This window comes from Lactuca saligna, chromosome 6, assembly GCF_052625555.1.
Source record: "Lactuca saligna cultivar CGN05327 chromosome 6, ASM5262555v1, whole genome shotgun sequence".
NCBI classification, from domain to species: domain Eukaryota; kingdom Viridiplantae; phylum Streptophyta; class Magnoliopsida; order Asterales; family Asteraceae; genus Lactuca; species Lactuca saligna.
In genome coordinates, this window is record NC_136422.1 from 46008569 (window position 1) to 46034203 (window position 25635).

Genomic DNA, 25635 nt, shown 5'->3' on the forward strand with positions numbered 1-25635 from the left:
TTCAAAACACCAAGAAGAATAATTACATAAAACATATCATCTTGATTTCAAAAACAACATTCAAACTAAAATACAACAGGACATAAAACTACCCTTAAAAACCCTAGAAAACCATCCAATCCAATTAAAAAAAACATTCTTTTCAATCTATACATCGCTCCATATCTTCTTTTGATTATTTAGATAACAAAAATGCTTTTGGAAGTCCAAAACCGCCTGAACAAGATGCCGGAAACCAATCTCCGGCCACAAAACAGGCGGCGAATACAACAAACAATTACCACTTTGCCACAATAGAAAATTACTCAAACGGCTCTCACCAGACGTACGTATTATAATATCAGGGTCAGGTGTCACTCCCATATACATATGTCTCTCAATATCTGTCACATCAATCATACTCTTTTCACCTTTTTTATCCCGTTTTTCTTCACAAGATTCTAGAACAGCATGGAAGATTTCATCGGTTGAAGTATAAGCAATACAAATTAACAAAACCGCCCTCGAGTTTTTAGCAGTTGCCTCCATTGCCCTTTCGGCTGCTAACCTCACGGGTTTGCTTAAGAGTTTAAGGTTTCCAATGAAGTAAACCCTAACACCATATTGGTTAACTATGCTCTCTTCATTTATCAACCCTTTGATCTTTTCCTCCATTAAGTCCATTAAAGATTGGACTTCATCAGGGCTTCGTTTGAAGTTTTCTATGCTAAATGCGTAAATGGTAACGTATTTTACTCCCAATTCATAGCAGTATTTAAGCATTGACATTAAGCTTCTAAACCCTAATCTATGTCCTGCACCTTGGATTAAATTATGCTGCTTTGAGTATCTTCTGTTTCCATCCATTATGAAGGCAATATGATTTGGGATTACAGATATAGAAAGGATGCTGAAAATGCATCTTCTTGCAAAAGTACCTAAACCCTCGTAGATTTGTGTTCTTTTTTTAACATCCATAACAAGTTTCCAAGAATTCTGAAATCCCTATTGTCTGCTAGACCTGTTAGAGAAGATTAAATGCTTAGTTAGCCCAACTCATAGGAGAAACACAAACTACACAACAATAAATAAAGAATGAAGCTGTAGAACTAAACACATTTATAGTTGGCATTCAAGTTCTGTAGTAAGTTGTAACTCAATTTATATAATTGAATGTAACTCTAGTATTGCCTCTTTTTACAAAATCTAAATACACTAACGCTATTCATTCTAGCTACAGCCATTTTTGTTCTTCACCAAAGCACTGGTGTTCTACGCTTCTAGTTCAACTGCGACTCATCCCATATATCCTGATAATATAGAAAAGTCATTAAGCAAAATCCGACAATTCAGATGTTTGTTAAATATCTGGAGTTCGACAAAATCAATTCCGATAACCAGAAGAGAATGCAATGAAATAGTTACGAATCACTGTTAAAATAGTTTTAGGTTTCTATTTTCTCGAATAAGAACCCTAATCTTTCATATTCGTTCCCCAGAATTGAATATTATCTGCATCAAGAACCACTTTACAATCTTCCGAAAGCAATTTCAAAAAATCTATGTACGAAGGATTCCTCAAGAACTACAATCAACAAAATTAAAGAGACCTCAACCAAAATCACGGCAAGTAAAAAGAAACACAGTATAAAATCTAAACGAAGATTCTAATACGAACACATGTATAATCCGAACAACATAAACCACAAGATTAAAAACGAACAATATACGAACAGTAGATAGAATCTCACCCTAGATTTCAATATCATAATCAAAATAGCAACATAACTACAACAGATTATGAAGCGATTATAACGAACAACAAATTAAAACCAAAAAATAAAATAGGTACACATGATAGAATGACGAATCTCAAGTTCTCAACCTAGATTTCCATAAACATCACATTTATAATCCGAATAACAAGTTGTGAATCGATTGAAAAGAACATCTTAAATCAAAGAAACTAACCTGTGAAATACTACTTCTTCGTCTCGAATTTCATAAACATGAATGAAATTTAAGAGTCATCGATCGGTCAAGAGTAGGTAAAATAGTCGCAACAAACAGCACACAGTAGAGAGAAAGAGTGTGTGTTTGTGTGTGTGAGTGTGTGAGAGAGAGAAAGAGAGAAAGAGAGGGAGTAATGAGGGAAGAGGGGAACACGTTTTTCGGTTGGGAGGTGCATAAATTATGGCGTAGCTGTAACTAGAGATGCACACAAAAACCGGTTTCACTATTCAAAACCGGATCTAATCCGAAACCGGATTGGGTCAAAACCGGTTTTGACCAAACCGGATCGGATCGGATTTAAAACCGGATTTTCAATCGGATCCTAATCCTATATTCCAAATCGGATTTGATACCGGATCGTAAACCGGATTCGCTAAAACCCGGATCCAAATCCGCCCCAAAATCCGATTAAAACCCACTAAAATCGGTTTAAACCGGTTTCAAATCGGATTAGAATCGGATTCGGATTTTGGTTAGAACCGGATCGGATTTTGACCGGATTCAGATCGGATTTTGACTGGATCGGATTTTTGATGACGTAAGCGAAACCGGATCGGATTCGGATCCGGATCGGATCGGATCGGATTCGGGTTTTGTGCATCTCTAGGCCTGTAACGTCTATTTTTGTAATAGAGAAGAAAGAATTAGAAGGAGCTAGGGATGAGCAAATGGACCGGGGAACCGGTACCGGAACCGGAACCGGCACCGGAACCGGAACCCGATGGAACCGGTCGGGCTGGGACCGGGACGTTATTTTTGTAGATTTTTGGAACCGGGAACCGGTAGGAATCGGAACCGGTAGAACCGGCAAAAACCGGAACCGTATGATGCTATTTTTCAAGGACCGGTTCCAACATTTGAAGACATGACAAGAACCGGTAGGAACCGAGAACCGGTAGAACCGGACCGATAGAACCGCCGGGCCGGTTCGGTTCTTGATTTTGGCTGAAGTCGGTTCCCGGTTCCGGTCCGGTTCGAGCCGGTTCCGGCCGGTTCGGTCCTTTTGCTCATCCCTATAAGGAGCCATTGACAAAGAGAGAGATTTGACCATTCTACCCTTGTGGAAAAAATTCTTTTGTGTTTTTGATTATTTAATTCTTGTGGAATGTCGATTGCCTTTTCACTTGCTTCATTACGCGATTTATGGAGTCTTGAATTCAACGGGAAGACCGGTTGATAAGGGTAGTGGGTAAAGATGTAAACGTCGTCGTATCACTTACATGTTTCTTTGGAAATTTACAAATATATTTAATGTATTTAATATATGGTTAGAACAATTGTGATGGCAATTAACAAATCATTTGACTACATTTTGCCTTTATTGAAAATGTAAAAATAAAGATTTTTTATTATATTAATTGTATGCAAACTCTGAAAAATAATAGAATTGTAAAGAAAATAAATAGCCAAATTACATTATAAAATTAACCATTTTATGTTTTCTTTTTTAAAATTACCATTTGGTGCCTTATAAACGAGGCTAAACTTAAAAAGAAAAAGAAAAAAAAAATCTAAGCTAACAAACTATAAAAGTTGTTTTATTTAAATAGTTAACTTTTAATTATGTATCTATTGAAGGTAAAAATGTTAAAGTTAATTATCCTACAATTTAGTTTTTAAACATAATTACCTTAAACTACAAACATATCAAAATTGAATTTTGTATTACGTAATTACCCAAAAGAAATCACATACGTGTTGATTAAACTGTACCTCAAGTCCTCGACGAGAGCGACACTTGCAATAATATAATTTTTATCACACAAAACAAATCATAAATACCAACAAATATGAAAGTGTCCATGAAATCCCAACTACATAAGAAACAAAAAGCACCTATTATAGATCTATGATGATATATAAGTACAAAACAAATACTATCAACGTGTACATATATGGTACATTTGTATGAGATTTTCTTTATCAAGTATAAATATGAGGATAATAAAACATTTACCAAGGCCATAGAGGGTGTTTTGTTCCATTAGTGGATCGACCAATTAGAATCTAAACAATTAATGTACGAGATCAAGATTTGATATTTGTCGGGGGTGTTTTTTGAATAGGCCATGCTTGTTTGTTGGTGTAGATATTGTCAATCAAATCTCATCTTTTTAGTTGACTTCACCATTCTTAGTAGTCGTTTTCACGTGTTATCCGTCCAAAGTCACCACTTCTTGCTTCCATTTTCTTAAGGTTTTACCTCAAATCAAAGCTTTTTCAATCGATCTCAGCCGTATATTATTATAAATTAATTTCATATCTCTATTGTATGTTACACATTTGAATCGCACTTGACCCCCCCCCCCCCCCCCCCCCATCCCCAGTCACAACATGCATGAGCCTCCAATCTATAGACACCTTAAGCATTTCTTTCATTAATAGTTTCACACTTTACTTTACACACATCTTAAAATCCTATTTAGTCCATATTTACCCCATTTTAGTAAATACTAGATGTTTATCATTATGTTTTGTGGATCCATCATATTACCTTTCATATTAAATTAGACGAGCTCTACAATTATGTTGAGACTTCTAGTATTGCTATTGCATTGATTAAACTCAATGATGAAACTATTGTAGGTGGTGATGCACCTTGTAGCCACTGCTAGACAGTCGTGCTTAGCTTCCAGCCTAGGCTACATGGAACTATATTTGGAGAATAAGACAAACAAATGGTATAAATGTGTTGGTGTATGAAATCTTGTCTAATATGGAGCACTTAGGAACAACATAGAGCACTTGGAGTTAGAGTGGAGCATCAGTGATGTGCCATGCTTCATGATGTGCCATTATAAAGAAGATGTGTCGCTTTGGAATCAAGATGTGCCATCTAGAATGTGGATGTGTCATCTAGAAGGAGGATGTGACATCTTGATGGAGGATGTGTCAATATTCGGTTTGATGTTCCGTACATGTTCCTGGTGTGCCACATGTGCTCATGATGTGACACACATGTGATGGGTTTTGGTCATAAGAACATCCTATGTGCTCATACACACCCTAATGCTTGGATCTAGGTTTCTCTATTGTACATGCAAGTTATCCAAGACTATAAACCCTAATTCTAGCATACAAGTAATCATATTAACATAAGAATGGGTTTAAGATCATACCTTGATTGTTATGTAGCAATAACAATCCCAAATCTCCTTGTATTGACTTTAGAAAGCATCTCAGTTGGGGGGTGTTATGTTGACCTTTGAAGACCTTCGCGATTCAATCCTTGTTGAGGATGTATATAGACGGAGTGCTAGAGAAGCTTCAAATAGTCTTCTGAGTATTTAACATAAATGAAGGGAGTCCAACAGAGGGTGTGGGACTAGTGGAAGATAAAAGTCGAGAGGAGAGGTGGACAAAACAATAGGAGGGACGTGACCTATTAGAACTACAAAGAGAATGGTCATGTCAAAAGTCAATATCTAATGTTAATGGTAGATAAAGGCCAAAAGGAGATGAATATGTCAGAAGATTTTGAAGGTGAAGCACTCAATTTTTCAGTTGAAAACTCAATAAAATCTTAGGTCTAGGATCTAGGTGCATCATTTCATGCTAGTCATTCCAAAAATGTGATGCAAAACTTTAGGCTTTACCAAGAGAAGGTCAGACTAGAAGATAACAAGTGTTTGGATATTATGGGTGTCAAAGATATGGTTCTCAAGACAACTTTGGGTATGGATTGGACTTTGAAGAATGTCAAGTTCATTACAGATCTAAAGAGGATGTTGATATCATTTGGGAAACTTAATAATTAAGGTCATCATGTTACATTTGGTGATCATAAGTGGAAAATGAAGAAGGAAAACTTGATCGTTTCTAAGGGTCAGAAATAGGGTGAGAGAGGAGTTGGGACATCCACTATATTCCATTAAAGATTTGTTTATATTAGTGAGAAAGGGATGATGAAGCTTATATCGAATGGTAGGATGCCAAATTCAAAGATTATGATAGATGCTTCTAGGCCATGTTCTATTGGTATACAGAAGAAAGTCGGTTTCAGTTCATTTTGGTGTTTATAATCAGTTTCTTTGGTAGGAGGATCCTGGAATCATGCAAGATCTATCACTTATCAAATGATAGGTGGATATTCAAGAAGCAATATGAGCTCTGATATATCTAGAAATAGTGGGAACTTTGGTGATAACAATTATGAGGTTGGAATTGTAGTTGATTCAAAGATGAAACATCCTATTATCTAGATGAACACTAAGCAAAGTACTCCATGAGGTATTCTCCACCAACCAATGACTTGTTGATGTGTGATAATCGGTCAAAACTAAAGGCCTTAAGGATTGACTTCATATAGTGGGAGAAGGCTATGGATGGCGAGTTGAGCAGACTGCAGAAACAGTCAAGATAATAAACCAAGGGGCTGCTAAGCTGAAGAAAGTCCTTGGTATGGTGAACTCAATAGATAAAGGTACTATAGAATTTACCACTAAAAAGTTGAACTTGGACATGGCTTCAACTGGCCTTCCAAAAGTTTGAAGATAAGGGTTTGGTAGGAGAGATGGGGAAGTACTTTGAGGAATGATGAAGAAATTGAATGGCAATTGAAGTTGTTCAAGCTTTCAAGTTGGAGATTATTGGGGTATGAAGTCTTGTCCAATATGGAGCAGTTAGCATCAACATGGAGCACTTGGAGTTGGAGTGGAGCATCAGGAAGGAGAATGAAGCACCATTGATGCGTTATGCTTCATGATACACCATTTTAAAGAAGATGTGCCACTTTGGAATCAATGTGAGCCATCTATAAGGAGGATATTCCATCAAGAAGGAGTATGCACCATTTAAAAGGAGGGTGTGACATCTTGATGGAAGATGTGCCAATAGGTTGTTTTAAGTACTACATATGTTCCTGGTATGCCACATATGTTCAAGATCTTCCACATATGTTCCTGGTATGCGACATGTATTCTTGACGTGCTACGACATCCCTTCATGTGCCACCTGGCACCTTGATGAAGTGTCATGCATAAGAGATGCCACCAAGTGACAGGATATGCCACTAAATGATAGGATATGCCACCAGGTAACAGGAGATGCCACTAAGTGATAGGATATGCCATTAAGTGACATGAGATGCCACTCAATGACAGCTGATATGCCTGTGGTGTATTAATGGTACCAATACAGTGTCTCTAAAGTATGAAGTTTCTATAATCGTCTACATGGCATTCCATGTTTGGTTGGAAATTAAGGCATCCCCTTAATGGGATAATTATGGATGGGCCTGTCCCATCAGAATTAAGGTTTCCCATGCTTTCCTATAAATAGGTTCATATCCCCATCATTGTAAATTGCTAGATTTATGTGAAGGATCAAAGTGAGATATAATTTTGAGTTTTTGTAATAGCTCTAGAAAGTTAATAATAATAATAATACTCTCTCTCTCTCTCTATTGTTTTCCCGTAGACGTAGGTCACCTTAACCGAACCACGTTAAATATTGTGTTCACTTGATTTATGTTTTTTCAGAAGTTTTATTTATGAAAGTTCACTAAAGTTTGTTTTATATTTTTCTGCAGTGCTTAACTTCTTTTGTTGTATCCCAACATAATGTGCATCACATCCCCAAGTGTGATTAGCACATACAAATGGAAGTTCATGGCAATAATTATCAAATAGGAAAGACCATAAGAATTACCTTAACCATTTATATCCATTTTCCACTCTTAGCAAAAAAAGATTATGATCTAACATTAACATCCCTTATGAAAATAAAAATATTCATAATGAAAAACATATGAAGATGCTCATGATCACAATTAATCTCAACTATAAATAATAACCAACTCTAAAAGGTAAAAGGTAGACTCTATCACTCTAGCTTATTTCTCATAATCATAGCCTTATACCTAATGCTAACTTGATCGTCAGAGTATATTCTAGGGCTGCAACCCCTGGGATATAGTCTAACAATTTATATGTGATGATAGTTGATATTTGTCACACCCCGAAAACCAAGGCGGAAACATTTCTGGGGCGGGCTCTACGTTGAGCATCAAATCCAATGCACATAGTAAGCAAAGTAAACAACCATTACATTACATATGAAAATTTACATTTGTTCAAAAGTAAAGTTGTAAAAGTATGAGACATATGTATATATATGAACAAAAGTAAGACGTGTCTCCAACGCACTCCGTCTTCGTCAAAAGGGTCGTCGGGTACCTGTCTAATGCGGACCTGAGAATACAAGCATTTTAAAAATCAGCAAAAAGATGGTGAGTTCATAAGCGGGTTTGTTTTCTGAAAATGAACAAGTTTCCTTCCGGTTTTCTGAAAAAGTTACGAACCCAAGAAAATCCCATATTTTCTTAAAAGTAAAGTTTAGTTACCCGTTTGTTACCCAGTTTGATTAAGAATAGTTTGTTATCTGATTTTTACACACTCTGATTAAGAACAAGTTCAGTTATCCCAGGAAAAACCCTTATTTTCCTAAAATGTTTGTGAAGTGTTATCAAATCTGAAAGTAACGTACAAGTATCTACCATACTTAAAGTGTGTGTGTGAAGCTTCCTGAAAGTTTGGTTACCTTTAAATGTACATTAGTTTTAACACGTATATAAAACTAATAAATAAGTATAAAGTTTTCATAATCTTGATTGCGAGTTCCATAACCATACTAAAGACTAGATATGACTCGGGATGGGGCCAATATCTTTTATGACTTTTGTCACCCTTGAACCTTCGGTTCGGCTGTAGCTAGCAGCCAGGTGCGGGATAGTCAATCCCATATAGATCTATACACTCAAGTCACGCTCTCCCTTTCAGAGATTCTGGTTACAGGGATAGTCCTCCGCTTTCGTATCTAGGGGAAGTGTTGCAAAGGACGTGTCTCCAATCTTAAGATTCATGAATTTAAAACTGAAATTATTAATACGGAAACCCTGTTTTATTGGTTCTTTACTCTCAAATTTCGTCATCTTTTAGATTCGAATTCATAAAACTCAGTTGGTCAACAAATGATCGAACAAAACCCTAGTTCTATTGACGTTCAAATTAAGATCCGTTTAGATCCGGGAAATGGAGGAAATTTTGTAATCTGGAAGAATATTCAAATACTTAAAACCCGATTCTTCAACAGATACATGTAATAAAACCCTAGTTTCGTCAAAATACTAGGCGTCATGAATGAAATTTGAATTCTACGCTTGAAACAGATGGAGTGCATAACGAAACCATAGAAAGACCTCTAAATCAAGTTCCATTTAATGGAAAAAGTACAATTCATTAAAAAATACTTCCAGAAAAACCCAAGAACCAAGAAAACAAAATTTTCGCCGTTCGATTGACAAAAGATAGTAAGTGGTCATCGTCCTCCAACAGAAACAAAGACCTAACAGATCGCTTGAATAAATTACCAAACCCTAAGCATTAATTCCAATAACAAGAGGGGAAAAACACAAAAGATAATGAAATTAAGAAAGACATGATCAAATACGCACATACCTGTAACGAACCGTATGGAAGAAAATACGAAGCTGGATCGAAGTCCTTTGCCTTTATAAAACTTTAACGGAAGGAGCTTATTTGTGGGTCTCTAAAACCTTCATGGAAGGAGGTTTGCTTTATTTAGTCAAACATTCATACAAATCCACCACAAAAATTCATAAACCAAAACATAATTTTGACAGTAAAAACAGGAGGAACAGATTTGAAAGCATTATATCATAAATCATAAATCAACATATAAATATATATTCAGATCCGACACCAAGAAATATATACTTTTTTTCTTGTTTTGAAAACATTAATTTAGAGAGTGTTTGGCTTAGCTTTTGTGGGGCAAAAGTCCTTTTTGTAAAAGGACTTTTTGGAAAAGGACTTTTTGGAAAAGTTATTTTTTAAAATGTGTTTGGATTAGCTTTTGAAGAGAAAAGTCAAAAGTTAAAGTGTTTGGTTTAACTTTTATATGTAAAATGACAAAAAAGGACATGTTTACATATTTCATCAGCTTCATATTTCATCAATTTCATTAACTGTTAATTCATTTTTCAACAAGTTCACAAATATAATCCATTAACTGTTAATTCATTTTTCAAGGAAAATTTCATGACAGTCGCATATCGCATTCAAATCACCTCTAATTACATAAAGAAACTAAATAATCAGAAGGTTCGATCAGAAAAGGGAAGACTTAAAAAGATGGTGCAAGAATTGAACACCGATTTCATATCAAGAAACCGAATTCTAAGAATCTTTTCATCAAACAGATGGTGCACCACCAAGAACAGTCATATATTCAAACACCAGTTTGATAACTAGAAATCAAATTCTGAGTCTTTTAATCAAAAGATGATGCGCCACCAAGAACAGACATGCATCCAAAATTAAAAAGTCAGCAACAAAAAGAATCACAATAAAGATAATAAAAGCAAACCAATCAAACATTTCATCTCCCAATTCAGTAGCAACAACGCTGAAGACTTCTCGATGACCAGGATGACTTCCACAGAAAACACAAATCAATTTCACAGCAAATAAATTTCACAGCATATCAATTATTTCACAGCACATCATTTTCACAGCAAATCAATTACATAATATCAATTTCAGAAATTGGAAATCAAATGGAAATCGGAAATCAAATGTAACATCATAGATCGGAAATCAAATGGAAATCGGAAATAGACAGGAAGAGATTGCAAATTTGAGATCGAAAATCACATCTGAGATCGGAATTCAAATTGAAAAGAAACAAACACAACCTATGCAGTAGCTAGTAGGTTTAAGAGAGAAGTAGAGAAATTATAACGAGAAGGATCAGTTCTTCAGTCGATTAAAGATTCTGATCCTCGATCTGGACAACGTGTTTTTCTAGATGACGATCGGCTTCTCAAGAAGATGCTTGCACACTCAAGATTACGCCTCCAAATGCCTTTGAATTGAACCAGGGTGTTTGGGAAATCTTTGAATTTTAAAATAGCTAAAAGTTAAAAAAAATAAAATAAAAAAATGTTTGGCATCTTTGCAAATAACTAAAAGTTAAAAAAGAAGTTTGGACATTTCAAAAAGTTTTTTTAAAATAATTTTTTAGCAAGAACAAAAATAAGTTTTTATAAAGTCATGAATTTGTGATTTTTTATAACTTTTGAGTTTTAGCTTTTGAAAAGTTAAAAGATGAAACAAACATATTTTAAAACTATTTTTTGTAAAAAGCCAAAAAATCAAAAATAACTTTTATCAAAAAGAACCTTTTAGCATAAAAAGCAATCCCAAATGCTCCCTAAGCTTTGGGACAACCTGTATATGCAGAGTTAATTATTGAATGCAAATACAATCACCCATCAATTTTTTTAGAACTATGTATAAGTTTATAGCATGGTTGTCAAATCGCGATCCTGATCGTAGGATCGTACGATCCTAGGTATGAAAAACAATCTGAATCGTGAATAGATCGTATTTAAGATAGGATCGCAGGTAGGATCGTAAGATCGAAATCCGATCTGATCCTACCTTCCTTTTTTTTGCAAATGAAAATTATTTTTACCACTTTATGTCTTTTACCCTTTACCAATTTACCATTTATCATTTTGTATTGTGATTTATTACTAATATTTTGAAGTTTTTATAAATTTTGAACGAAAAATGAAATGTTTGAAATATTTTTCATATTTAAAAATTATAAATTAAAATTATCTTTTATTTTGTGGGATCTTAACATCCCGATCCCGATCTTGCAAACCCAAAACTGATCCTATGTACGATCCCGATCTTGACAACCTTGGTTTATAGTTTAAAAAATCATATCATACTATATTACAAAAGAATCATTTTTTTCATCGTATTAATATAAACCTCTCAATTCTTTATATTTCCCTTTAATATACTTAAATTAATAACTTAAATATGTTTTTAGTTGTAAACATTATCATCTATGGAAGATTTTGTGACTTATCAATATGATATACTTAATTTGTTAACTTTAATATATTATTAAATAAATAACCTATATTAATATATCAAATCATCTTAAAAATTTAGTGTATATTTTACAACCTAAAGTAAAATATTAAATAATGTTTAAAAAAATTATATATATATATATATATATATATATATATATATATATATATATATATATATATATATATATATATATATATATATATAGTTAACGGAAAAACATTAAATATAATAAATATAAAATAATATAAATTGAAGAATTGAATTAATTAAAAGGTATCTGAAAACTATATTTTATAATAACTAAAATTTAATTAAATTGTTTTTAAATTAATGTAGGGATATATACATTAAAGTTCGAATATTTTCATCGATTTTACAAGAAAGTCCTAAAATTTATTTTTTTGATATTAAAGTCCAAATTGCCTGCAGTTTTTGACATTTTTACAATTTTTTTCCGGTTAGCCGGTAATTAGGATTTTTTTTGTCAAAAAAATAAAGTTTATGACTTGCTTGTCAAATCGTCAATTAGGAATTTACTGTTAAGGGTATATAAACTTGGGTACTCAAACCCATGATAATACGTCATTTTGTTTAATATATTCATTATAATGTTCTAAAACTTCAACCCTTGATTTGATTTACTTTCAAAATTTTCGAAATTTCATTATTATCTTCCTCTTACATCACATATTTTCTACAAACACCTACTAAACTATATATATTATAGTTGAAAATGAAAATTATGTAAGAGGAATATCAATGTGAAATTGATAAAAATCTTGGAAGTAAATCAAGTTAGAAGTTGAATTATAAGAACATTGAACAATTACAATGTATATATATGATACAAAACGATGTAGTATAGTGAGTTTGAGTACCTAAACTTATATACCTTAAGGGTATATTCACTTTTCCCTATATATATATATATATATATATATATATATATATATATATATATATATATATATATATATATATATATATATATATATATATATATATATATATATATATATATAGTAAATAATGTGAAAACGTAAAAACACTATTTTTATGTTATTATTCAGCAATAATTTTGTATCAACAACTTTATATCATTATTTAGCAATGAATAAATGAATAATCATAGGTTAAAACTAAATTAGAATTTACTATAAAAATGCACATACATAAATTTATAATACAATAATAACATTCTAATGAATATATGAGAATAAACAGAAGTTAATATTCACATTAGAATTCTTCAACAATACACATATACAACATTCATTACAGAACAATAACGTAAACATAGTTTTTTGCGTTCTCACATTATTTACTGTTTTTCTTTGAACTTACTTCTCTCTCTCTCTCTCTCTCTCTCTCTCTATATATATATATATATATATATATATATATATATATATATATATATATATGTGTGTGTGTGTGTGTGTGTGTCATGAGAAATTATTTCGACCAGATCTAATTTATGGTTGCTGAAAACGAATTTTTGGTGCAATGGAATGCTGAAGAACACAATTATGGTGGGGTCAGGCAGATTGTGTTAGAAGAGGCTCATAAGTCTCACTTTTTTATACAGCCAGGAGCCACCAAGATGTATCAGGATTTGAGATTGAACTACCGGTAGGTATGCAGTTTATTTTTTAATGTAAAAGAAGTACACTTCATAAAGCAGAGAACAATCTCATCCTATACAATACACTCGTTTGCACAATTGACAAATCAAATTGCTACTTTTTTTTCTTTTGCAAATAATAGCTAAAACTTCAAATCAAATAACCAAACATATCAATTTATAACAGTAAATTACACCAAAATCATTCACTGTTTCTTAATCTAAAAGAAGACATCAACGGATTTAATATATAAACATATGATTTGAAGTTCAAATACTTGGATTAAGTTAAAAAAAAACAAATCAATCTGCTTAATATTGCAACGTACAGTGGAATCGTAGCCTTGCTTCTCCACAATTCATATACTTGGATTATGTTTGTACTGAAATCGAAATCAGAAAAAAAAGCAAAAAAAAAAAACCCTAACCTGTTGAGTGGCGGTCGACTGGCAGCAGAAAAGACGAGCGTCGAGCGGCAGCGGCGAGCGACGACGGCGATAGGTGTGTGGCAACAAGCGACTACCGATTGGTTCTTCCGTTCTTGGCCGATGGAGACTGTAGAGCGAACTCGTGAGGGTGTGGCTGGCCGACTTTGTTTTTTTTTGTTTAGATCAGTTAGAAGCGGTGATAAGAGGTAAACCCAATGCCCCGTTTGGGGGGAGGACGGGAAGAGGTTTGTGAGCCGAATCATTTAAAAAACAAACTGTTTAAAAGTGTTGCGCGCGTGTGTTGTGCTGTGCAGCACTAAGAGGTTAGAAGAGTTTTTTTTTTTTTTTTTAAACAAACACAACCTATGCAGTAGCTAGTAGGTTTAAGAGAGAAGTAGAGAAATTATAACGAGAAGGATCAGTCCTTCAGTCGATTAAAGATTCTGATCCTCGATTTGGACAACGTGTTTTTCTAGATGACGATCAGCTTCTCAAGAAGATGCTTGCACACTCAAGATGACGCCTCCAAATGCCTTTGAATTGAACCTGGGTGTTTGGGAAATCTTTTAATTTTAAAATAGCTAAAAGTTAAAAAAATAAAATAAAAAAAATGTTTGGCATCTTTGCAAATAACTAAAAGTTAAAAAAGAAGTTTGGACATTTCAAAAAGTTTTTTTAAAATAATTTTTTAGCAAGCACAAAAATAAGCTTTTATAAAGTCATGAATTTGTGATTTTTTATAACTTTTGAGTTTTAGCTTTTGAAAAGTTAAAATATGAAACAAACATATTTTAAAACTATTTTTTGTAAAAAGCCAAAAAATCAAAAATAACTTTTATCAAAAAGAACCTTTTAGCATGAAAAGCAATCCCAAATGCTCCCTAAGCTTTGGGACAACCTGTATATGCAGAGTTAATTATTGAATGCAAATACAATCACCCATCAATTTTTTTAGAACTATGTATAAGTTTATAGCATGGTTGTCAAATCGCGATCCTGATCGTAGGATCGTACGATCCTAGGTATGAAAAACAATCTGAATCGTGAATAGATCGTATTTAAGATAGGATCGCAGGTAGGATCGTAAGATCGAAATCCGATCTGATCCTACCTTCCTTTTTTTTGCAAATGAAAATTATTTTTACCACTTTATGTCTTTTACCCTTTACCAATTTACCATTTATCATTTTGTATTGTGATTTATTACTAATATTTTGAAGTTTTTATAAATTTTGAACGAAAAATGAAATGTTTGAAATATTTTTCATATTTAAAAATTATAAATTAAAATTATCTTTTATTTTGTGGGATCTTAACATCCCGATACCGATCTTGCAAACCCAAAACTGATCCTATGTATGATCCCGATCTTGACAACCTTGGTTTATAGTTTAAAAAATCATATCATACTATATTACAAAAGAATCATTTTTTTCATCGTATTAATATAAACCTCTCAATTCTTTATATTTCCCTTTAATATACTTAAATTAATAACTTAAATATGTTTTTAGTTGTAAACATTATCATCTATGGAAGATTTTGTGACTTATCAATATGATATACTTAATTTGTTAACTTTAATATATTATTACATAAATAACCTATATTAATATATCAAATCATCTTAAAAATTTAGTGTATATTTTACAACCTAAAGTAAAATATTAAATAATGTTTAAAAAAATTATATATATATATATATATATATATATATATATATATATATATATATATATATATATATATATATATATATATATATATATATATAACGGAAAAACATTAAATATAATAAATATAAAATAATATAAATTGAAGAATTGAATTAATTAAAAGGTATCTGAAAAATATATTTTATAATAACTAAAATTTAATTAAATTGTTTTTAAATTAATGTAGGGATATATACATTAAAGTCCGAATATTTTCATCGATTTTACAAGAAAGTCCTAAACTTTATTTTTTTGATATTAAAGTCCAAATTGACTACAGTTTTTGACATTTTTACAATTTTTTTCCGGTTAGCCGGTAATTAGGATTTTTTTTGTCAAAAAAATAAAGTTTATGACTTGCTTGTCAAATCGTCAATTAGGAATTTACTGTTAAGGGTATATAAACTTAGGTACCCAAACCCATGATAATACGTCATTTTGTTTAATATATTCATTATAATGTTCTTAAACTTCAACCCTTGATTTGATTTACTTTCAAAATTTTCGAAATTTCATTATTATCTTCATCTTACATCACATATTTTCTCCAAACACCTACTAAACTATATATATTATAGTTGAAAATGAAAATTATGTAAGAGGAATATCAATGTGAAATTGATAAAAATCTTGGAAGTAAATCAAGTTAGAAGTTGAATTATAAGAACATTGAACAATTACAATGTATATATATGATACAAAACGATGTAGTATAGTGAGTTTGAGTATCTAAACTTATATACCTTAAGGGTATATTCACTTTTCCCTATATATATATATATATATATATATATATATATATATATATATATATATATATATATATATATATATATATATATATATATAGTAAATAATGTGAAAATGTAAAAACACTATTTTTATGTTATTATTCAGCAATGAATTTTGTATCAACAACTTTATATCATTATTTAGCAATGAATAAATGAATAATCATAGGTTAAAACTAAATTAGAATTTACTATAAAAATGCACATACATAAACTTATAATACAATAATAACATTCTAATGAATATATGAGAATAAACAGATGTTAATATTCACATTAGAATTCTTCAACAATACACATATACAACATTCATTACAGAACAATAACCTAAACATAGTTTTTTGCGTTCTCACATTATTTACTGTTTTTATTTGAACTTACTTCTCTCTCTCTCTCTCTCTCTCTATATATATATATATATATATATATATATATGTGTGTGTGTGTGTGTGTGTGTGTGTGTGTGTGTCATGAGAAATTATTTCGACCAGATCTAATTTATGGTTGCTGAAAACGAATTTTTGGTGCAATGGAATGCTGAAGAACACAATTATGGTGGGGTCAGGCAGATTGTGTTAGAAGAGGCTCATAAGTCTCACTTTTTTATACAGCCAGGAGCCACCAAGATGTATCAGGATTTGAGATTGAACTACCAGTAGGTATGCAGTTTATTTTCTAATGTAAAAGAAGTACACTTAATAAAGCAGAGAACAATCTCATCCTATACAATACACTCGTTTGCACAATTGACAAATCAAATTGCTACGTTTTTTTCTTTTGCAAATAATAGCTAAAACTTCAAATCAAATAACCAAACATATCAATTTATAACAGTAAATTACACCAAAATCATTCACTGTTTCTTAATCTAAAAGAAGACATCAACGGATTTAATATATAAACATATGATTTGAAGTTCAAATACTTGGATTAAGTTAAAAAAAAACAAATCAATCTGCTTAATATTGCAACATACAGTGGAATCGTAGCCTTGCTTCTCCACAATTCATATACTTGGATTATGTTTGTACTGAAATCAAAATCAGAAAAAAAAAGCAAAAAAAAAACCCTAACCTGTTGAGTGGCGGTCGACTGGCAGCAGAAAAGACGAGCGTCGAGCGACGGCGGCGATAGGTGTGTGGCAACAAGCGACTACCGATTGGTTCTTCCGTTCTTGGCCGATGGAGACTGTAGAGCGAACTCGTGAGGGTGTGGCTGGCCGACTTTTTTTTTTTTGTTTAGATCAGTTAGAAGCGGTGATAAGAGGTAAACCCAATGCCCCGTTTGGGGGGAGGACGGGAAGAGGTTTGTGAGCCGAATCATTTAAAAAACAAACTGTTTAAAAGTGTTGCGCGCGTGTGTTGTGCTGTGCAGCACTAAGAGGTTAGAAGAGTTTTTTTTTTTTTTTTTTTTTTTTTTTTTAGACAAACACAACCTATGCAGTAGCTAGTAGGTTTAAGAGAGAAGTAGAGAAATTATAACGAGAATGATCAGTTCTTCAGTCGATTAAAGATTCTGATCCTCGATTTGGACAACGTGTTTTTCTAGATGACGATCAGCTTCTCAAGAAGATGCTTGCACACTCAAGATGACGCCTCCAAATGCCTTTGAATTGAACCTGGGTGTTTGGGAAATCTTTTAATTTTAAAATAGCTAAAAGTTAAAAAAATTAAAATAAAAAAAATGTTTGGCATCTTTGCAAATAACTAAAAGTTAAAAAAGAAGTTTGGACATTTCAAAAAGTTTTTTTTAAATAATTTTTTAGCAAGCACAAAAATAAGCTTTTATAAAGTCATGAATTTGTGATTTTTTATAACTTTTGGGTTTTAGCTTTTGAAAAGTTAAAATATGAAACAAACATATTTTAAAACTATTTTTTGTAAAAAGCCAAAAAATAAAAATAACTTTTATCAAAAAGAACCTTTTAGCATGAAAAGCAATCCCAAATGCTCCCTAAGCTTTGGGACAACCTGTATATGCAGAGTTAATTATTGAATGCAAATACAATCACCCATCAATTTTTTTAGAACTATGTATAAGTTTATAGCATGGTTGTCAAATCGCGATCCTGATCGTAGGATCGTACGATCCTACGATCCTAGGTATGAAAAACAATATGAATCGTGAATAGATCGTATTTAGGATAGGATCGTAGGTAGGATCGTAAGATCGAAATCCGATCTGATCCTACCTTCCTTTTTTTTTTGCAAATGAAAATTATTTTTACCACTTTATGTCTTTTACCCTTTACCAATTTACCATTTATCATTTTGTATTGTGATTAATGACTAATATTTTGAAGTTTTTATAAATTTTGAACGAAAAATGAAATGTTTGAAATATTTTTCATATTTAAAAATTATAAATTAAAATTATATTTTATTTTGTGGGATCTTAACATCCCGATCCCGATCTTGCAAACCCAAAACTGATCGTATGTACGATCCCGATCTTGACAACCTTGGTTTATAGTTTAAAAAATCATATCATACTATATTACAAAAGAATCATTTTTTTCATCGTATTAATATAAACCTCTCAATTCTTTATATTTCCCTTTAATATACTTAAATTAATAACTTAAATATGTTTTTAGTTGTAAACATTATCATCTATGGAAGATTTTGTGACTTATCAATATGATATACTTAATTTGTTAACTTTAATATATTATTAAATAAATAACCTATATTAATATATCAAATAAACTTAAAAATTTAGTGTATATTTTACAACTTAAAGTAAAATATTAAATAATGTTTAAAAAAATTATATATATATATATATATATATATATATATATATATATATATATATATATATATATATATATATATAGTTAACGGAAAAACATTAAATATAATAAATATAAAATAATATAAATTAAAGAATTGAATTAATTAAAAGGTATCTGAAAACTATATTTTATAATAACTAAAATTTAATTAAATCGTTTTTAAATTAATGTAGGGATATATACATTAAAGTCCCAATATTTTCATCGATTTTACAAGAAAGTCCTAAACTTTATTTTTTTGATATTAAAGTCCAAATTGCCTGCAGTTTTTGACATTTTTACAATTTTTTTTCCGGTTAGCCGGTAATTAGGATTTTTTTTGTCAAAAAAATAAAGTTTATGACTTGCTTGTCAAATCGTCAATTAGGAATTTACTGTTAAGGGTATATAAACTTAGGTATCCAAACCCATGATAATACGTCATTTTGTTTAATATATTCATTATAATGTTCTTAAACTTCAACCCTTGATTTGATTTACTTTCAAAATTTTCGAAATTTCATTATTATCTTCCTCTTACATCACATATTTTCTCCAAACACCTACTAAACTATATATATTATAGTTGAAAATGAAAATTATGTAAGAGGAATATAAATGTGAAATTGATAAAAATCTTGGAAGTAAATCAAGTTAGAAGTTGAATTATAAGAACATTGAACAATTATAATGTATATATATGATACAAAACGATGTAGTATAGTGAGTTTGAGTACCTAAACTTATATACCTTAAGGGTATATTCACTTTTCCATATATATATATATATATATATATATATATATATATATATATATATATATATATATATATATATATATATATATATATATATATATATATATATAGTAAATAATGTGAAAACGTAAAAACACTATTTTTATGTTATTATTCAGCAATGAATTTTGTATCAACAACTTTATATCATTATTTAGCAATGAATAAATGAATAATCATAGGTTAAAACTAAATTAGAATTTACTATAAAAATGCACATACATAAATTTATAATACAATAATAACATTCTAATGAATATATGAGAATAAACAGATGTTAATATTCACATTAGAATTCTTCAACAATACACATATACAACATTCATCAAAGAACAATAACGTAAACATAGTTTTTTGCGTTCTCAAGGAAAATTTCATGACAGTCGCGTATCGCATTCAAATCACATCTAATTACATAAAGAAATTAAATAATCAGGAGGTTCGATCAGAAAAGGAAAGACTTAAAAAGATGGTGCAAGAATTGAACACCGATTTCATATCAAGAAACCGAATTCTAAGAATCTTTTCATCAAACAGATGGTGCACCACCAAGAACAGTCATATATTCAAACACCAGTTTGATAACTAGAAATCAAATTCTGAGTCTTTTAATCAAAAGATGATGCACCACCAAGAACAGACATGCATCCAAAATTAAAAAGTCAGCAACAAAAAGAATCACAATAAAGATAATAAAAGCAAACCAATCAAACATTTCATCTCCCAATTCAGTAGCAGCAACGCTGAAGACTTCTCGATGACCAGGATGACTTCCACAGAAAACACAAATCAATTTCACAGCAAATCAATTTCACAGCATATCAATTATTTCACAGCACATCATTTTCACAGCAAATCAATTACATAATATCAATTTCAGAAATCGGAAATCAAATGGAAATCGGAAATCAAATGTAACATCATAGATCGGAAATCAAATGGAAATCGGAAATAGACAGGAAGAGATTGGAAATCTGAGATCGGAAATCACATCTGAGATCGGAAATCAAATTGAAAAGAAACAAACCTGATCGCTCGCGGGGTTGCAGTTCGCGCGGTGTCGCCGGTCGCCGGTGTTTGTTGCAGGTCAAGATGCGGTCAAGATGCCAGAGGAGTGCGTGAGCGGAGAGAACAAGAAGAAACTGTGATACATGAATGAATGTGAATGACGTTAATTAGGGTGGGTAAGGGTATATTGGTAATTTCAAATTTTTAGCTACTGAAAAGTTAGAAAAAGTTAAGTATACGTGACTTTTCAAAAAGTCTCAAAATACTCTATGGAAAAAGTCATTTATAAAAGTCATTTTTATCTTACCAAACATCTTTTTAGACTTTTTCCAAGAGATAAAGCAAAAGTCATTTTAAAAGTCAAGCCAAACATCCTCTTAGTGGATCCTTAGGAAATAGGTATGCAGTTTATTTTTTAATGTAAAAGAAGTACATTTCATAAAGCAGAGAACAATCTCATCCTATACAATACTATACAATACACTCGTTTGCACAATTGACAAATCAAATTGCTACTTTTTTTTTTCTTTTGCAAATAATAGCTAAAACTTCAAATCAAATAACCAAACATATCAATTTATAACAGTAAATTACACCAAAATCATTCACTGTTTCTTAATCTAAAAGAAGACATCAACGGATTTAATATATAAACATATGATTTGAAGTTCAAATACTTGGATTAAGTTAAAAAAAAACAAATCAATCTGCTTAATATTGCAACATACAGTGGAATCGTAGCCTTGCTTCTCCACAATTCATATACTTAGATTATGTTTGTACTGAAATCGAAATCAGAAAAAAAAGCAAAAAAAAAAACCTAACCTGTTGAGTGGCGGTCGACTGGCAGCAAAAAAGACGAGCGTCGAGCGACGACGGCGATAGGTGTGTGGCAACAAGCGACTACCGATTGGTTCTTCCGTTCTTGGCCGATGGAGACTGTAGAGCGAACTCGTGAGGGTGTGGCTGGCCGACTTTTCTTTTTTTGTTTAGATCAGTTAGAAGCGGTGATAAGAGGTAAACCCAATGCCCCGTTTGGGGGGAGGACGGGAAGAGGTTTTTGAGCCGAATCATTTAAAAAACAAACTGTTTAACAGTGTTGCGCGCGTGTGTTGTGCTGTGCAGCACTAAGAGGTTAGAAGAGTTTTTTTTTTTTTTTTTTTTTTTTTTTTTTTTTTTTTTTAATTTTTTTTTATTTTAAACAAACACAACCTATGGAGTAGCTAGTAGGTTTAAGAGAGAAGTAGAGAAATTATAACGAGAAGGATCAGTTCTTCAGTCGATTAAAGATTCTGATCCTCGATCTGGACAACGTGTTTTTCTAGATGACGATCGGCTTCTCAAGAAGATGCTTGCACACTCAAGATTACGCCTCCAAATGCCTTTGAATTGAACCAGGGTGTTTGGGAAATCTTTGAATTTTAAAATAGCTAAAAGTTAAAAAAAATAAAATAAAAAAATGTTTGGCATCTTTGCAAATAACTAAAAGTTAAAAAAGAAGTTTGGACATTTCAAAAAGTTTTTTTGAAATAATTTTTTAGCAAGAACAAAAATAAGTTTTTATAAAGTCATGAATTTGTGATTTTTTATAACTTTTGAGTTTTAGCTTTTGAAAAGTTAAAAGATGAAACAAACATATTTTAAAACTATTTTTTGTAAAAAGCCAAAAAATCAAAAATAAATTTTATCAAAAAGAACTTTTTAGCATGAAAAGCAATCCCAAATGCTCCCTAAGCTTTGCGACAACCTGTATATGCAAAGTTAATTATTGAATGCAAATACAATCACCCATCAATTTTTTTAGAACTATGTATAAGTTTATAGCATGGTTGTCAAATCGCGATCCTGATTGTAGGATCGTACGATCGTACGATCCTAGGTATGAAAAGCAATCTGAATCGTGAATAGATCGTATTTAGGATAGGATCGCAGGTAGGATCGTAAGATCGAAATCCGATCTGATCCTACCTTCCTTTTTTTTGCAAATGAAAATTATTTTTACCACTTTATGTCTTTTACCCTTTACCAATTTACCATTTATCATTTTGTATTGTGATTTATGACTAATATTTTGAAGTTTTTATAAATTTTGAACGAAAAATGAAATGTTTGAAATATTTTTCATATTTAAAAATTATAAATTAAAATTATATTTTATTTTGTGGGATCTTAACATCCCGATCCCGATCTTGCAAACCCAAAACTGATCCTATGTACGATCCCGATCTTGACAACCTTGGTTTATAGTTTAAAAAATCATATCATACTATATTACAAAAGAATCATTTTTTTCATCGTATTAATATAAACCTCTCAATTCTTTATATTTCCCTTTAATATACTTAAATTAATAACTTAAATATGTTTTTAGTTGTAAACATTATCATCTATGGAAGATTTTGTGACTTATCAATATGATATACTTAATTTGTTAACTTTAATATATTATTAAATAAATAACCTATATTAATATATCAAATCATCTTAAAAATTTAGTGTATATTTTACAACCTAAAGTAAAATATTAAATAATGTTTAAAAAAAATTATATATATATATATATATATATATATATATATATATATATATATATATATATATATATATATATATATATATATATATATATAGTTAACGGAAAAACATTAAATATAATAAATATAAAATAATATAAATTGAAGAATTGAATTAATTAAAAGGTATCTGAAAACTATATTTTATAATAACTAAAATTTAATTAAATTGTTTTTAAATTAATGTAGGGATATATACATTAAAGTTCGAATATTTTCATCGATTTTACAAGAAAGTCCTAAAATTTATTTTTTTGATATTAAAGTCCAAATTGCCTGCAGTTTTTGACATTTTTACAATTTTTTTCCGGTTAGCCGGTAATTAGGATTTTTTTTGTCAAAAAAATAAAGTTTATGACTTGCTTGTCAAATCGTCAATTAGGAATTTACTGTTAAGGGTATATAAACTTAGGTACTCAAACCCATGATAATACGTCATTTTGTTTAATATATTCATTATAATGTTCTTAAACTTCAACCCTTGATTTGATTTACTTTCAAAATTTTCGAAATTTCATTATTATCTTCCTCTTACATCACATATTTTCTCCAAACACCTACTAAACTATATATATTATAGTTGAAAATGAAAATTATGTAAGAGGAATATCAATGTGAAATTGATGAAAATCTTGGAAGTAAATCAAGTTAGAAGTTGAATTATAAGAACATTGAACAATTACAATGTATATATATGATACAAAACGATGTAGTATAGTGAGTTTGAGTACCTAAACTTATATACCTTAAGGGTATATTCACTTTTCCCTATATATATATATATATATATATATATATATATATATATATATATATATATATATATATATATATAGTAAATAAAGTGAAAAGGTAAAAACACTATTTTTATGTAATTTTTCAGCAATGAATTTTGTATCAACAACTTTATATCATTATTTAGCAATGAATAAATGAATAATCATAGGTTAAAACTAAATTAGAATTTACTATAAAAATGCACACACATAAATTTATAATACGATAATAACATTCTAATGAATATATGAGAATAAACAGAAGTTAATATTCACATTAGAATTCTTCAACAATACACATATACAACATTCATTATAGAACAATAACGTAAACATAGTTTTTTGCGTTCTCACATTATTTACTGTTTTTATTTGAACTTACTTCTCTCTCTCTCTCTCTCTCTCTCTCTATATATATATATATATATATATATATATATGTGTGTGTGTGTGTGTGTGTGTGTGTCATGAGAAATTATTTCGACCAAATCTAATTTATGGTTGCTGAAAACGAATTTTTGGTGCAATGGAATGCTGAAGAACACAATTATGGTGGGGTAAGGCAGATTATGTTAGAAGAGGCTCATAAGTCTCACTTTTTTATACAGCCAGGAGCCACCAAGATGTATCAGGATTTGAGATTGAACTAACGGTAGGTATGCAGTTTATTTTTTAATGTAAAAGAAGTACACTTCATAAAGCAGAGAACAATCTCACCCTATACAATACACTCGCTTGCACAATTGACAAATCAAATTGCTACTTTTTTTCTTTTGCAAATAATAGCTAAAACTTCAAATCAAATAACCAAACATATCAATTTATAACAGTAAATTACACCAAAATCATTCATTGTTTCTTAATCTAAAAGAAGACATCAACGGATTTAATATATAAACATATGATTTGAAGTTCAAATACTTGGATTAAGTTAAAAAAAAAAAAATCAATCTGCTTAATATTGCAACACACAGTGGAATCGTAGCCTTGCTTCTCCACAATTCATATACTTGGATTATGTTTGTACTGAAATCGAAATCAGAAAAAAAAGCAAAAAAAAAAACCCTAACCTGTTGAGTGGCGGTCGACTGGCAGCAGAAAAGACGAGCGTCGAGCGGCAGCGGCGAGCGACGGCGGCGATAGGTGTGTGGCAACAAGCGACTACCGATTGGTTCTTCCGTTCTTGGCCGATGGAGACTGTAGAGCGAACTCGTGAGGGTGTGGCTGGCCGACTTTT

At 30.8% G+C, this 25635-nt stretch overlaps 1 protein-coding gene across 5 annotated transcripts; it reads right to left on the reverse strand.

Moving 5' to 3' along the window:
- On the reverse strand, positions 1–25635 carry LOC145001052 (dehydrodolichyl diphosphate synthase CPT3-like). Of its 5 annotated transcripts, none has more exons than XM_078960384.1 (3): positions 21069–21169; positions 9450–9547; positions 1–1000 (listed from the first exon to the last, which is right to left on the reverse strand). In XM_078960384.1, exon 3 carries the CDS (start codon positions 955–957, stop codon positions 148–150), a length of 810 nt encoding a protein of 269 aa, XP_078816510.1. In that variant the 5' UTR covers positions 958–1000; positions 9450–9547; positions 21069–21169; the 3' UTR covers positions 1–147. The 5 variants fall into 5 exon arrangements, with proteins under 5 accessions (XP_078816510.1, XP_078816508.1, XP_078816512.1 ...); XM_078960382.1 differs by lacking the exons at positions 9450–9547; positions 21069–21169 and adding exons at positions 1200–1289; positions 1951–2175; XM_078960386.1 differs by lacking the exons at positions 9450–9547; positions 21069–21169 and adding an exon at positions 25469–25635.